This window comes from Galleria mellonella, unplaced genomic scaffold (genome assembly GCF_026898425.1).
Source record: "Galleria mellonella isolate WM207_F2 unplaced genomic scaffold, CSIRO_AGI_GalMel_v1 utg139, whole genome shotgun sequence".
Taxonomy (NCBI): domain Eukaryota; kingdom Metazoa; phylum Arthropoda; class Insecta; order Lepidoptera; family Pyralidae; genus Galleria; species Galleria mellonella.
Window position 1 is genome coordinate 4,769,938 of NW_026441995.1, and position 14,894 is coordinate 4,784,831.

The 14,894-nt window shown below is 35.5% G+C and overlaps 1 protein-coding gene across 2 annotated transcripts in view; it reads left to right on the forward strand.

The window, feature by feature from the left end:
- The window catches only part of LOC113513120 ((E3-independent) E2 ubiquitin-conjugating enzyme), a 32,188-nt gene extending 17,769 nt beyond the window's left edge, over nucleotides 1-14,419 (forward strand). Inside the window, exons 14-24 of one of the 2 annotated variants that reach the window (XM_052903354.1) lie at nucleotides 1,165-1,412; nucleotides 1,996-2,085; nucleotides 2,542-2,814; nucleotides 3,592-3,697; nucleotides 4,339-4,444; nucleotides 5,042-5,131; nucleotides 8,356-8,471; nucleotides 9,813-10,051; nucleotides 10,485-10,682; nucleotides 11,446-11,596; nucleotides 12,020-14,419. In XM_052903354.1, the coding sequence (XP_052759314.1) occupies nucleotides 1,165-1,412; nucleotides 1,996-2,085; nucleotides 2,542-2,814; nucleotides 3,592-3,697; nucleotides 4,339-4,444; nucleotides 5,042-5,131; nucleotides 8,356-8,471; nucleotides 9,813-10,051; nucleotides 10,485-10,682; nucleotides 11,446-11,596; nucleotides 12,020-12,333 (1,931 nt within the window). In that variant the 3' untranslated portion in view covers nucleotides 12,334-14,419. The remainder of the gene's footprint in view (nucleotides 1-1,164; nucleotides 1,413-1,995; nucleotides 2,086-2,541; nucleotides 2,815-3,591; nucleotides 3,698-4,338; nucleotides 4,445-5,041; nucleotides 5,132-8,355; nucleotides 8,472-9,812; nucleotides 10,052-10,484; nucleotides 10,683-11,445; nucleotides 11,597-12,019) is intronic. The other variant, XM_052903355.1, reaches the window with a different exon arrangement.
- Nucleotides 14,420-14,894: the final 475 nt, after the last annotated feature.

Consider the following 14,894-nt stretch of genomic DNA (forward strand, 5'->3'; position numbering starts at 1 on the left):
TCACAAAAACAACTTTTTAAAATCTTGTAAAAATGTCCACCCATGCGAAGTCAGGACGGGCCGCTAGTAAAAAATAAAAAAAAAAATGACATATATGGTAGAGCTAGATAGACAAGAAGTATAAAGTTTTTTTTTTATACAACTTAGAATGGCAAATAAGCTGACGGCCCACCTGATGGAAAGTGGTAACCGTCGCCTATAAACATGAGCCGTACCATGGACATAACAGAGTATACTGTTTCGCCCATGATACCCCGCATGCGTTGCCATTCCTGAGGACTCAGATGTTATTCCTCTGTACCCTGTAAATTCACGCCATATCCCAACCTTCAAATCGAAACACAGCCATGCAAACACAACTGCTTCACGGTAGAAACACGAATGGACAGAGGTACCCAAGCAATCGACTATTGTACAAAGTCTCCCTCTGGTAATGTTGTAATAATTTTAAGTTTTGAACTGGAATTATTTTTAAGTGAATGTAATTGGTTAGTTGGTAAGTGTGATATCACGTAAATTAGAAAAAAAAGGACTACAAAATTGCACATTATTCATGTAATTAAGGTTTAAACATTTATCTCTAAACACAGTATTATAGAACAATCAAAAATATTTAATACAAGAATTAAAAAAACATATCAAATTTAACACATACATAGATAGTTACTAAACGTCCACAAATTAAAATTACTAGAAATACTAACTTTTTTTACAGCTTCAATTCCATATAAATTCAGTACTGTTGCATGCACACATTTACATGAGTGTAACCATTTCTTGTTTCGTTTTTCGTCATTGCATTGCTAATCTATCAGTACATGATACGTGTCCATGCTGATCAGGCGTCACTCGCGAGATTCGCAGGGCGGTAACAAATTATGCGGAATTACATTTTTAATGTTTATTATAATTACAACTTTTTCCCATTTAATGTATTATTATAATGGTCTTTCTTTCTTCTTTTTATTTCAAAGTTTCCTCGTGTCGGTGCAACTAATTCATGCATCTTCTTCCAGCCAGCTCTATTCCAGGCCATATCCTAAATCTCCCTATACGACATGACACCTAGTGTTTCTTTTATCTGTCCCATGTAGTTATTCCTCGGTCTTCCTCTTCCTCTTTTGCCCACTATAATATAATGTTCTATTTTTGGTTATCAAACAGTATTCGTGAACCCCATGCGTCAAGAAGCGGCGGTAGTGGAGACGTTAAGCGTGGGGTCCGGGGCAGGAGCGGTAGCGGGCGCGGGCGCGAGTGCGGGTACGGGCGCGTGCGCGGCAGCGGGCGCGGGCGCGGGCGTGGTGCCGCGGCTGCTGGAACCGCGGGTGGCCGCGCACATCGAACGAGGCCGGGTCGCTATGCGCCGCCTTGAGGAAATGTTCGCCAAGCATCCCACATTGCAAAGTCAAGAGGTATATATATAAATAATATTTATTAAATCCAAAAATACATGTTTCAATTTTACATTTGTTCCCGAAACTTCACACTAGGATTCCCTGTGTCGTGAAGTCTTGGGCACTCTATATATCCTACTATTACACGCGACTTCGCCCACGTGACCGGGATATGTATAATGACCGCGATAAAATGTAGCCTACATCATTCTTCATCTCATGTAGTATGTGTATACCAAATTTCATAGTGATTAGTTAAGTAAAACACAAACAAACAAACACTTTTACATCTATAATATTAGTAAGGATATAGTGTATATTATAATTTATTAAGGCTTCACTTTAGTAATGAAACTAGAGTCGTGGCAATATATGACTTCATAACATTGATTACACACATTCTGATGTGTTGAAAGTACTAGTAGTTTCTCAACTTTAATTTTGCTTAGCATTTTTAATCACTACACACGTGACCACAGAAATTAATGATTTATTCTATAATAGATTATAACATGACTTGTACGTGTGATCTGACTATACATAGCCATATGTATAGATGACCTTATTATAATTGTTGACTGTGATTATTACATTGTTACAGATAATGCGTAAACTATTAAATTTATATAAAGACTGCCGGTTCTTGGATCGTTTGATGGGAACTTCGTTCTTCCACGAAGATCACTTTTTGGTAAGACAATTTATGTAACCTTACAAATTGTTTGTAACTACTCTCCATCCAAAGGTTGCCTCGCTTTTAACAATAAGGACACCCATTGTTTTCTCAACGTATTCTTATAATTGTTTGTATCTATAATAAGTTTGCTACTGTAATCTTTTAGAGGAAACAATAAATAGCATCTATCTATGTACCTCCATGAGACGTTGCACAATGTCTTGTCAATGTACTGTGCTAATACTACTGTAATACTGTGTAATTTGTATAAAATAAAAAATAAAATACTCTCGCTCGGCTGTGAACAGAAGTAGATGGAGACATATTGCGAGGACCTCAATCGTGAAGGAGTGCCTCATCGACGATCCGCTGTCATTGTGAAAACCACGACCATTCTGTCAAGAGTGTATGACTGAAGAGAGAGAGAGAGTTAAGAGCTGATATGCTGATGATGACTGGTATGGTTCGCAGGGCTTGCTGGAGCGCGTCCGCGAGCGTGGCGCCAGCACGCCGCGCGCTGGTGAGCGGCGCGTGCACGAGCAGCTGGCGCGTCTGTTCGCGCCCGTCGCGCCCGTCGCGCCCGACACCAACACCGTGCCCGCGCAGCCCGACACACCTGCAGCAACTGCCGCGCCCGCCACGCCCGCCACGCCCGCCACGCCCGCCACGCCCGCCATGAGGCTTGACGACCAAGCCAACAATCGCACCATCATCGCTTCCAATGTCACCGTCGAGCCCATGGAGGTGAGAAACCTTTATTTTTATAAATGAAGGAATTAGTTTTTTTTTATTACATAATAATGGTATGGCAACCTCACCTGCGCTAACAGTATACGCTAGCGGAACACCAGTAGGGGGATAATAGGTGAAAATGAAAAGGCAGGTCAGTTAGCCCACCATAATGAATACCCCTGGAATTCAAGACGATGGCTACCAGCGGAGACCACTTAGAGGTCTTAGGTGGACCTCCATGTGGATAAGGTGTAAAGTTAGCAATAGGACAAGTAGTCGACATTACTAACAATCCTTTTCCCCTCAAAAAAAAAATATTTTTTTTAAATAGATAATAATGGAATGGAAATCCCACCCACACTAACGGGTATACGCTAGCGGGACACCAATGAGGGATGATAAATAAAGATGAATCAGATCAATTGACCCATTGTGTTAATTCATCAAAGATTTACCACGATGGTTTCCGGGGGGGGGGGGGCGTGGAGGTCGACCTATTAGGATATATTGTTAGTAATGAACTTGGTAGATCTGATTACTATCCCTGTTCCCCTCCAATGAAACAATTTGTTATTTTTTTTTTATCTGAAAAAATATTCTTACAGATTTATAGATATTTTATTAAAGTCAGTTCAGTAGTTTGGTTTTTTAAACAAAATATTTTTAAGGTTTTGCCACAATTGAAGGCTTTTTTTTTTTTAGTGGAGAACACAATCTTAGAAAATATATACCACCATATAAATTTTAAATAATGTTACAATGATATTAATACTAATTATTTTTTTTTAGGTTGAAAGTACAACACCCAAAAAAGAGTTACACCTAAATTTGGAATCAGTACAGGCATCTGGATCAGAAAATAATGTATTGCAAGAAAGTGCTAATGGAGAAAACAGTAAGTAGCATAATACACATAATAACAGTAAGCACCACTTTCCATCAGGTGGGCCATCAGCTTGTTTGCCATTTTAAGTTATATAAAAAAAAACACACACATACAGAACTATCTGTATTGTTCAATATATGTATACTGTTCTCACCTATGGGCAGGAGCGCCACAATACCAACTCCTTTCGTTAGACCGCATTAGTGCTCCAAATTGGATATGGCTTTCACATTTGTATTCACAAAAAGACTACCTTAAAATCTGATATTATATTTTATCTTGATAGTTTATCGAGAAGCGGTCTATTTAATTAGTTATCTTGCTTCTGGAATACACGCGTACAAATTAGGAGATTTGCTTGTTTAAATATATGGGTAAGAAGTAAAGGGTGCGTGTCCCGGCATAGAGTAGGCCATCCCTTCCTTTCCAGTGGGTGTCGTAAGAAGCGACTAAGGGAGCTTATGGCCAAGGGATGGGCAGCAACGTTTTTCTTAAAACATCTCTAAACTAACTGCGACTGTCGCACCTACTGGCAAAACTTCCCTTATGGGGAAGGCTTATGTTCAGCATTGGACAGTTGAAATAATAATAATAAGAAGGCTAAAAAGCTATAAGACACTAATAAAATAAATATTTGTCGTTACCCACAGCGGCCGCAGAGGCGACAGACGTGGAGGGCACAACGCGCAACGTATGTTACAAACTGTGCTCGCTCATACACTCGCAACTTGTCAAAGCGCATGCAGAAGTCAGCCGGTGTGTATGCACCTTTATTTTTCATACAAATTATTATTTTATTACCTACCTTTGTCAAATTTAAATTAGGAACTAAAAATGTTTAAGAACTTATGCAGACGAGAGACTCACCCACGGACAATGGATAGAACGTGTCTCAAAAATTTGTGTTTTTAAAACATTTGTTTTTAAATAAATTATAAATAATGCCTTATCAGGCCAAAGCATTGGCCTTAAAATTTCTCCGTAATAAAAAAAAAACGCAAAAAATTTCAAAAGAATTTTTCACCACACTTTAAATATTTTCATTTGGATTGTTTCATATACAGTTATTCCAAAATTGAAACATTTTATTTTTTTAATTTTTTAAAAATGATGTAAATACAAGTAAATAAATGAAAAACTTTTTTACGCAACAGTCAATACTGTGGCCACGTTCATTATTAAGACTATATAAAAAATATATATTTATTATTATTTGCAAATTGTAAACATGTTTTACAGCTGACACAAACAAAATGTTCTAAGAATATCTTTACACCGTGGATGATATAATTTGTATAAAATTACATTATCAACTAATCAACCGGTGAATAAAGCCTCTGTTGTCTTCCGCAGGAGAAGGCCGCAAGAGTTGGCCGAATTCCTTAACGGGTTAATGAGAACACAAATCTCGAGAGAAGAGAAGTTACCCTACCACTTTTCAGTGTGAGCCTATATTTTTGTTTTGTTACTTTCCCATTTGCATTTAATTTTTGTTCACTGGAATACTGTATATGACATTGACTTGTGGCAGTAAACGATCCTCTTCATGGGTTCCGTATTATAATTTTATGGAACCGCATTGCTTCATTACGTTTTATCTTTAGTTGTAATGATTTACTCACGTTCGTCCTTAAGTTTGACAGTGTCTATATTATCTATTAATTCTGAAAACAAATTATTTTCAATATTTCTGAATGATAACATTTACATTTTTATATTGTACGAATTGACTCGGCAAATGTTCTTATTTGCCCCCCTACTGCCACCCATCGTGTCCTCTTATTGAAATAAAAAGTATGCTAACTTTAATGTTAAAGCAAATACAAATATATATAATATAAATTACATTGGGAAATTAGCGCAGATGAATATCGAGACATGGAATGTTTATAAATTAAGAAGACGAGCTGAGTCCATTTTTTTTTTTTCTCTAAAATTCTTGATTAAACTATTATGAATATTAAAATACTTAAAATCAATAAAATCGATCCAGCTGTTCTAAAACATTGCACTTACGATGCGTTTACCAATGCATAGACTTTCATTTTTATTTACATAGATATAATATGTTAATAATACTTTTAAGATCTTTTTGAAGTTATCACTGAGAATTTGGATTAAAAAAAAAATATTGAAAGATTCAAAAGCAAAATGTGAAAATATTTGCAAATTAGATTGCTAGATTTACATGCAATTTATTTTATGGTTAATCATTATATATATACATATATTTATGTCGGCGTGCAAACATTTTAGTTCCCTATAGTAATTCTTTCAGAAATATTGAAAACTGACAGATAATTCTGATGTTGCCACTCTTTAATCAATATTTTTACTTAGTGTAAATATATTTATTATTTTCGATATTGAACCAAACGCTATTAAAATTTTTAATGTCATGTACAGATTTCCATGTTATTTGTTTTATTGTCATATCTATATATGCATAATTTTTACATTTATATACTATTTATACCACATATATTTATACCTTGCAATATATGGTATTTTATACTTACAATTAGCTAACTAAATGTCCCAAAGTTCATATTTAAATATTATATTTATTTTGAATATTTTTACTCTATATATTTACATTTTTATAAAATATATTGTGCCTTCCACTGTCTTGATTAAATGTTTCTATTGTGACAATTTTCCTTCGATTTTATTTGTGCCCTGTTTTTAATACTAGATATCTACTAGTGATCGTCCCGCAATACTTATATTAAACAAATCAGTCTCATTCTAGACAGCATTACATACATTTGTGATTATTTTGTTTTAGCCTCTTTTGTTTTTTTTTTTTCATAATTATTGGATATGCAATGCTCTGGACATAATTTTTTTTCAAACTTTGACCTTGTGAAGTATTAATTAAAATGTTGTTACATTTTAAAACGCAATTATTATGAAAAATTTAGTAATAAAATAAAGTCTAAAAATAAAAAAAATATCGCGGGCCATATATTTTTATATTCTATAAACAGTGAACGCTCTATATAAGCAACATTCTTTATATTCTATTTATTCTACTCAGTATAGTTAGTAAAAGAAATAAGTAAAAATATTTTCCAGACAGTAAAGTTTCTTAACTAATATATTATAGTTTTATAAGGGTAGATAGATAGATAGATAGATAAACACTTTTTTTGAGCCATTTAACACACGTAAATTAATGAATAAAATGATACAATTTGATTATTTACATTTTTTAAAATATAAAACAACATATAAAACAAAAAAATGAATATTGGAGATATGTTTTCACCGAGTGTGTCGCAGTGACCCAAAAAGGCTACAGCTCAGTGATACTTTTGCTTAAAAGCAAAGCACTGATTTTCAGCTGCAACCTGAAGTAAGGCTACACGGACGCGTGCAACAAACCCAGAGTGTAACCTGTACAGTAATTATGGTTTTAGAACTGGGCTCCTTAATAGGTTAATATAATAAGTATGCATAACCTGTGTTAAGGGGCCACAGCCTCAACCCCCTTTAGTATTATGGGGAAAATAATATTGATATAGAGTAACTACAACAAAGTATCTTTATATTCCTTTTTCTCCTATAAACAACTTTTTCCAATAAGATTTTTTTTATTGAAAGTGGTTCAAATGAGTTGCCTATATAGAGCGTGTAATGTATAATTTTTCTTTTTTTTTTTGCATCACTTTATGTTCGTAGGACCTTTTACCTACATGTTTTATTGCGACTCATATTTTAGCTATTTATGTTGAATAAAATCGAAATTATATTAAAAATAAAATTTCATTTGTTAATCACTAGATCTGTAAAAATTATGTTCCACAGTAGCGACATATCTTTTTTTTTTCAAAGTAGAAAAACATCTGTAAAAAGTGGTAACTTAATTTCTCTGTTTTCCGAAATGTTATTTTGTAAAATGTCGGTACTTTCTACCAATTAGTAGTCCACGCGTAGTCATATTTTGTTACGTTTGTTTAATGTAAGTTTTGCGTAATGTAATGTGTATTTTGTACCTCTTGTGCTGGATAACACGATTGAAATTTTCACTGCTCCTATTTGTCTCTCGCTCGCGCATATGTTTTTCTAGCGAGTAGGAAATAGTGCAGTGTTTCAATCGAATCATTTATCAATAGGTACTTATATATAGAACCCTGTAAGAAATACAGTATCTATGCATGGTATATGCTCGTAGTCGATTGGTGATGTTAATTTTCTATAATAAAATCTCTAATACTTGTTTCTCTTGGTATTACTTACGTATACATATGTATTTATATAGCATTTATTCCATGTAATTAATAAAATTGTTCCCACTATGTTGTCTTAGTATAGGTTTATCTTTTGATTATTACAATGCATTCAAATAAATTGTACATATTACAAATGGGTGCTAAAAACCGCATCATACAGGAATTCCGTGTTAGTTAAAAACAGCAAAACAAAGCTAAAAACAAAATATTTGATTGAAGGTATACCATAACAATCCATTCATTTCCCATCCCACTACTGGACATGGTATTCTCACCATAAGAAAATTATTTCATTGTTCCCTTAAATTGTTAATGATTCTTATTTTCTCGCATGGTAACTCTAATTTTCTCTATAATAACTTTTCTGAAATATATAACAGAAGCGAGGATTTATATAAATAATTTGTTTTTTTTTTCTGCATATATTTATAGACAATACGGCGCTTTGGTCGTAAGCATGGCTGATCAGGATGAGAAAGGTGACGATAAATCGACTGGGGACATCAAAGACGCTACAACTATTACAGTACCCAAAACTGAAGGCGTTAGTAAGTATATGCTCGTGTGATATGAATGAATAAACATTTATTTCAATACTTCACAATATTTACATACACTTAGGCTGCAAGTAGTAACAACATAAAAATTAAAAAAAAAATACATTTAAAAAAAATAATAAAAAAAGTATATAGAAAATTTAAATATAGAAAGTTTATATATGTATATCATAATAAAGTCAAGTTGAACTCGGTCAGCGTTATGAAAATGAAAATGGATGCCAATTCAATTTAAAGTTCTTGCAGAAGAAACGCTGATTTTGTTGTAAATAGCAGGATGCAGTAATAAAACATATATGTATTTGAGATATAAAATAATAAGTTTAGTGAAAAATATACGAGACGTGTCTTATAAAAATCTGACATAGAACAAACTTAAAAATAATACATTGTTCTAAAAAACCTCAGTGTCAACAGCCAGTATTAAAACTTCAACAGATTTTCGATTAGTTTCTTAAATTAAATGGTGTAATAATATAATATAATATAATAATGATATAATAATAAATAAAATAAATAAATATTTATATCATAGACATCATTGTACCCTTCGTCCACTACTGGACATAAGTCGACTCCAATATGTCATCACAAAGACCGTTCATAAACAAAAAATTGTCTTAATTGGGTTTCATATTGTATTGTCTATGCTGTTCTATAGTTTTGATTTTCCAACAATGATTGAGACCACCCGCGTAGACAAATGACAGTCACGAAGCAGCTTATTGGTTGATTATGACGTCTGTTTGTTTTGTTTTATACAACTTAGAATGGCAAACAAGCTGACGGCCCACCTGATGGAAAGTGGTAACCGTCGCCTATAAACATGAACAGTACCATGGACATAACAGAGTATACTGTTTCGCCCATGATACCTCCCATGCGTTGCCATTCCTGAGGACTCAGGTGTTATTCCTCTGTACCCAGTAAATTTACGCCATATCCCACCCTTCAAACCGAAAAACAGCCATGCAAATACAACTGCTTCACGGTTGAAACACGAATGGGACAGAAGTACCCAAGCAATCGACTTTTGTACAAAGTCTCCCTCTGGTATGTATAAATATACTTAACGATTCTCATATCTGCCAAATATAAATACTACTTAACAAATGCCATATTATAATATTTATACAATAGTTGTAATGATATGGTGGGCATACCATATGGCATTCTCTATTAGCTAACTATTAGGTAAGAAAAGAAAGCGTAAGAAGGGCAGTAGTGGTGTAAATATTTAGCATATTTATTGGAAGGACATACATGATATCGTCGCGGAAAACAGGTGTATAAACAAAGGGCTCTGTTGACCATAACCTGGAATGATTCCAGCGGCAACTCCCGCGCCGGAAAGCGCGCCGCTCGCGACGGCCGAGGCGGCCGACGTGGAAGTGGACGCGGACGCCGAGTCGGACGCCGAGGCCGAGGGCGGTGAAGGGTTCTGCGTGCTCGAGTCGGCGCCGGCCGCGCACCGCTTCCATCTGTCCATACTGCAACCGTCCGAGCCCAAAAGCTTCTATTCCGCTGTCAAGCGAGAGATCAAATTGCTCAAGAGCGACCTGCCCCCTGGCGTGAGTATATTATTTTTCGTGTAATTAAAATATATTTAATTCCTTATTTACGATTATAGTTTTTTTTTTTTTTTTTTTGTGAACTAGATGTTATTTTGCCGAAATCCATATCACGTTTAATGGTAGCAGAATTAAAATAATTCAAATCAACTAACTACAGATATTTGTTTTGCCAAAAAAATTTCAATCACTGACAGGGAAAATATTACTAAATAAAGTTACATACTCCAGCTTACTTAATTTTAAAGTAAATATAATTAAAAAAGAAAATAATATTTTTAAACTTGAGAAACTATGTAAAACTCGCGCCAGTACAATAGAATGTTTGTTAAGACTGATGATGACATACAATTTATGATCGCAATTTATATATATATATATATTAGCTTATAAAACGTATATTATTATTGTTTGCGTGGATGCGCACGCGCAGGTATGGGTGCGCGGCTACATGGACCGCATGGACCTGCTGTCGGTGATGATAGCGGGCCCCACCAAGACGCCGTACGAGGGCGGGCTGTTCGTGTTCGACGTGCAGCTGGGCGGCGAGTACCCGCGCGCGCCGCCGCTCTGCCACTACCACTCCTACTGCACCGACCGGCTCAACCCCAACCTCTACGAGGACGGGAAGGTAACACACACACACACACTCGTAATTACCCACATAATGCAATTTCCAAAGGGCATAGAAAAAAGGAATGTTACTAATGGAGTCTAAAAGTCCCATTGGTACCAATATACCCTATCAGCTTCCCCTTGGGGGCCATTGTGGCTAATTCACGATGGGCCAACTGACCTGCTTTTATTCTCGCTTCAAGAATTACTTCTCAAGCTAATATGCTATCAAGACTTACCTCATCAGCCATGAAAAAAAAACAGTGCCTAAGTGGCACATTTCATCCCCTCACAGACACTTTTAAAAGTAAATTTGAAATAAAAAAACATAGTGGATTTGAAGTTAAAAGAACCTCATCAACCTTCTATTGCTGATAATCGCATGGCCGATTAAGACGTTAACAAGGGTGCGTGCAACTAAGTAACCAATGCTAGATTTTGTTAAGTTAATCTTCGGTCGCCAATAATTCGAATTCTGAACCGGAGTACATCGAATCGCATACAATTTACCACTCTTCGTTCACGCTACGCGGAAAATTTATCATTATGTCTACCAAAAAGTCGCGTCTGATGTCTATTCGGTCGACAATAAGCCAATAGGAACACCGTACTGCATACTTTTATAGATTCATTTTAAACCACAGGAACTTATAGGCTGCTATATTCGGCCGTCGATCTTCGACGAAGATAGTATATGCTGAATTTGGTACTAACATAAATAAATTTTTAATTATGAGACATACTTTGAGTTTGTGACTAACATTTGTGCCGGCGGCCAGGTGTGCGTGTCTCTACTGGGCACGTGGTCGGGACGCGGCGTGGAAGTGTGGGGCAAGGACAGCTCACTGCTGCAGGTCATAGTCTCCCTGCAGGGGCTCATACTCAACGCCGAGCCGTATTTCAACGAGGCCGGCTATGAGAAACAAAAGGGTATGTATATTTTTTTTTATACAAGGTGGATGATTAAGTAGTAATATAGTTATTATTATTATTTATCATCTAAACTACCCTCACAAATCTATTATACCATTATACCCAAGTTTCGTAAGAACATCTAGTATGTATCTGAGAAAAAATTAAAAGCCCTACACCGAATTAACTAATAATATATACTTATATTGCTACTGCAAGCCACATCCTCTTATCAAACACCAAAGAGATATTTTGTACAATCTCTCTCTCTCTCTTTATCTCTCTCTCTCTCTAATAATTATGTGGTAACAAACAAAAAATGCAATAAAATTAAAAACATCCAGAGAGAAATTGAAAAGTCAACTATTTTCCTTGCATATAATTGTAAATATGTAGTCAAAAAGAATTTTCATTTATTTAAAATTATCCATACCCATATAGGTACGCAGCAGGGCAAAGAGAACTCGCGTATGTACAACGAAATGGTGCTCCTAAAACTGGTGCAGAGTATGACTAAGATGGTGATGAATCCACCGGAGCCGTTCCGCACCGAGATCCTCCAGCACATGCGGCAGCAGGCGGGCGCCCTCTGCCGGCGGCTCGAGGCACTAGTAGCGGAGCCTGCGCCCGCGCCGCCCGACTACCCTCTCCTGCCTGCTTCGCGCGGTTTCTGCCTCACGCTTCGCTCCTCTCTCGAGTCTTTCCGCAACGCGCTTCGCCGCAACGATATCCACGTACCTCCATCCACCTTATAGCCGACCGAGTACCACCCCATAGATAGCACTAGTATTTAATGTTGTTTTCGCGCCCATCGGCGTATATAAATCGAATCACGTATCACATACACCGTCACCCGACAGTCGAGCTAGTTTCGGTTCCACACGCGAGACGTCTCTTTACAAATTATAAAAAAAATAAATCAATATTTGTAGCTATAGTATTTATTGTGATGTACTTTTCGACTATAGGAATATTATAGATGTTCGAGCCGAGCGTTATATCTAGTTATTATTTTCTACATTTCTTTTTTATTCACGATTTTAAATTGAAATTAATATTTCGATTTGTCATCGAGTATTATCGTGACGAGTGCATGGAAAACGTATTTGTTATTCATATTGTTAGCCAATATGAAAATAACCGGTTTGAATTATTGCTAAACCAAATTCTAAATGAAATGTTCGATCTTATGCGAATGATAGATTTATTAATTAATGAATAGATAATTAATAATATTTATTTATTGAAAAGTAATAGTACTTTTGATGCAACATCCAACGTCGTAATTTTAGGTTTACGAGTACTTATTGAAATTATATTTTAAAATGGAAGCTTTTTGCTACGGTTAGTACTTCGCTACACTCATGTTATTGCTGCAATAAAGACAGTTCATATAGTGTATAAATAGGATGTTCCTGTTAACTTATATTTCTACGGTCGTTGCGGTACATTGTTTGCTAGTTATTTGTATGAGGAGTGTATTATGAATGTCTCATTAGTTTCCCTTTATGTATGTGTAATGTTATGAATAGATATGTTTTTTTTATGTTTGTTTTCTCCGCGATTGTATTATTTAATTGGGAATTGTAATTAAAAATTACAAAACAAAATCGTCCAGAGTTAAAATCAATACAGAAAATATTTTAGTATAGTAATTTAGTTGCTAATATTATCGGAATAACTTAGTCTCAAAATTGTTTCTCATTACTGCTAAGGTTTTAAATTATTTTGTCATTCGAAATGAATTAGTTCAATAATGGTTTACACTTAGGTACTAAAAAATCGTTATGCTGTGATCGGTCATTCGTATTAAGTACATAATAACACGTAAAAATATTTAGTCCGCAAATTCTTCGTACCACTATAGTTTAGATGAACAACGTTATTATTCCAACAAAAACTAATTAAACTGTTACAACATTACTAGTGCGACTTATCTAAAGCTTTCATACCTGTATTGAAATAATTACACGTATCACAGACGAGTTATAGATGTCGCACCTACACCTATGTGTTGCGTGCCACATTCGTTTCTCCCGTAGTCTCTAATAGCCAACTTGGTTACTAGTTAAACATTTGGGTAACCTTTATATTATACTGAACAGCCAGGGATTTATTTTAAATAACATATTTACCAACATATAGTTGACGTGTTTTGCCCCACTGGCAATTTCTTTTGCTTATTTTTTTACTCTGTATATCCGACACTCATCTGCGTTACTCTCTCTCTCTCTGATTATAATTTTACATTAATACATAACTCTTACCTTTTTGTAGTTAATGTTTAATACCAAAATTAGTAATTCTACAGTTACTCTAACTGGCACTACTCCGAGCTCAAGAGTAACTTAAAAACCCATTATTTTCGAAGCTCACTACGTCGTCGTTGCAAGAGTTAACTACATTCAAATTTTTTTGGAAATTCATGACAAAATATGTAGAAAAAGGTCTCATCCTGTTCTCCACCATCTCTGTTGCTTTAGAGATGATGTTTTTGAGTATTCACTAACAATATGACATTTGTAATTACAAAAGTATGGCACGCTTAGGTTTCACATTAGGTACTTGCGGCATCTATCTCTATTTGTCTGTGGCTCAACTAGTGAGATAGTGAATGCAACATTTAGAATCTAATCTGGAAGAACGTTCCTTTTATCCGCTTCTAGTATATCCGACAATAATATTGAATATTGCGCGCGAAAAGCGCCGCGCGGCTGCACAAATACAATGTAACTTCATGCCAAAGTCAATTGAGCTAAGAAAGGCTTTTGTCGCTTGTGTACGCGAGATAAGTGACAACTATGTAATAATGATGATAAAATAAATAATTCTTCAACCTTACGCTGTGGTTTTATTATAATTTCCATATTCAAAGTTTCATAAGTACTCATATTAATGATGCCCGTTGACTTGTATTTTAGCCGAGAACGTTCATGGCTTTATCCCGGAAGATCTCGAAATTAGTCGAGCCTTTCCGACTAAAATACAGGTGTTATACATCTGTACTCTGTAATTTCATTGCCATTTCTCACCCTTCAAATCGAAACACAGTCATGCAAACGACTGCTTCAAGACAGAGGTACCCAAGCAGAAACAATTTGGATATTCGTACATTAAAAATTAATGGCTGGCGAAACCCAGCAAATTTCCTGCTTGTATTTTACTCGTCTATATATAAATCTAGAATGTATTGGCGTGTTAACAAATTACCAGAAGAAGGACAAAGGCGAAAAAGCGGTATTTCACTCAAACACTGTTTGGTCAACCTCCACGCAGCCCTACTTGTGAACCATCATGGTGAATTCGCCACAATGGA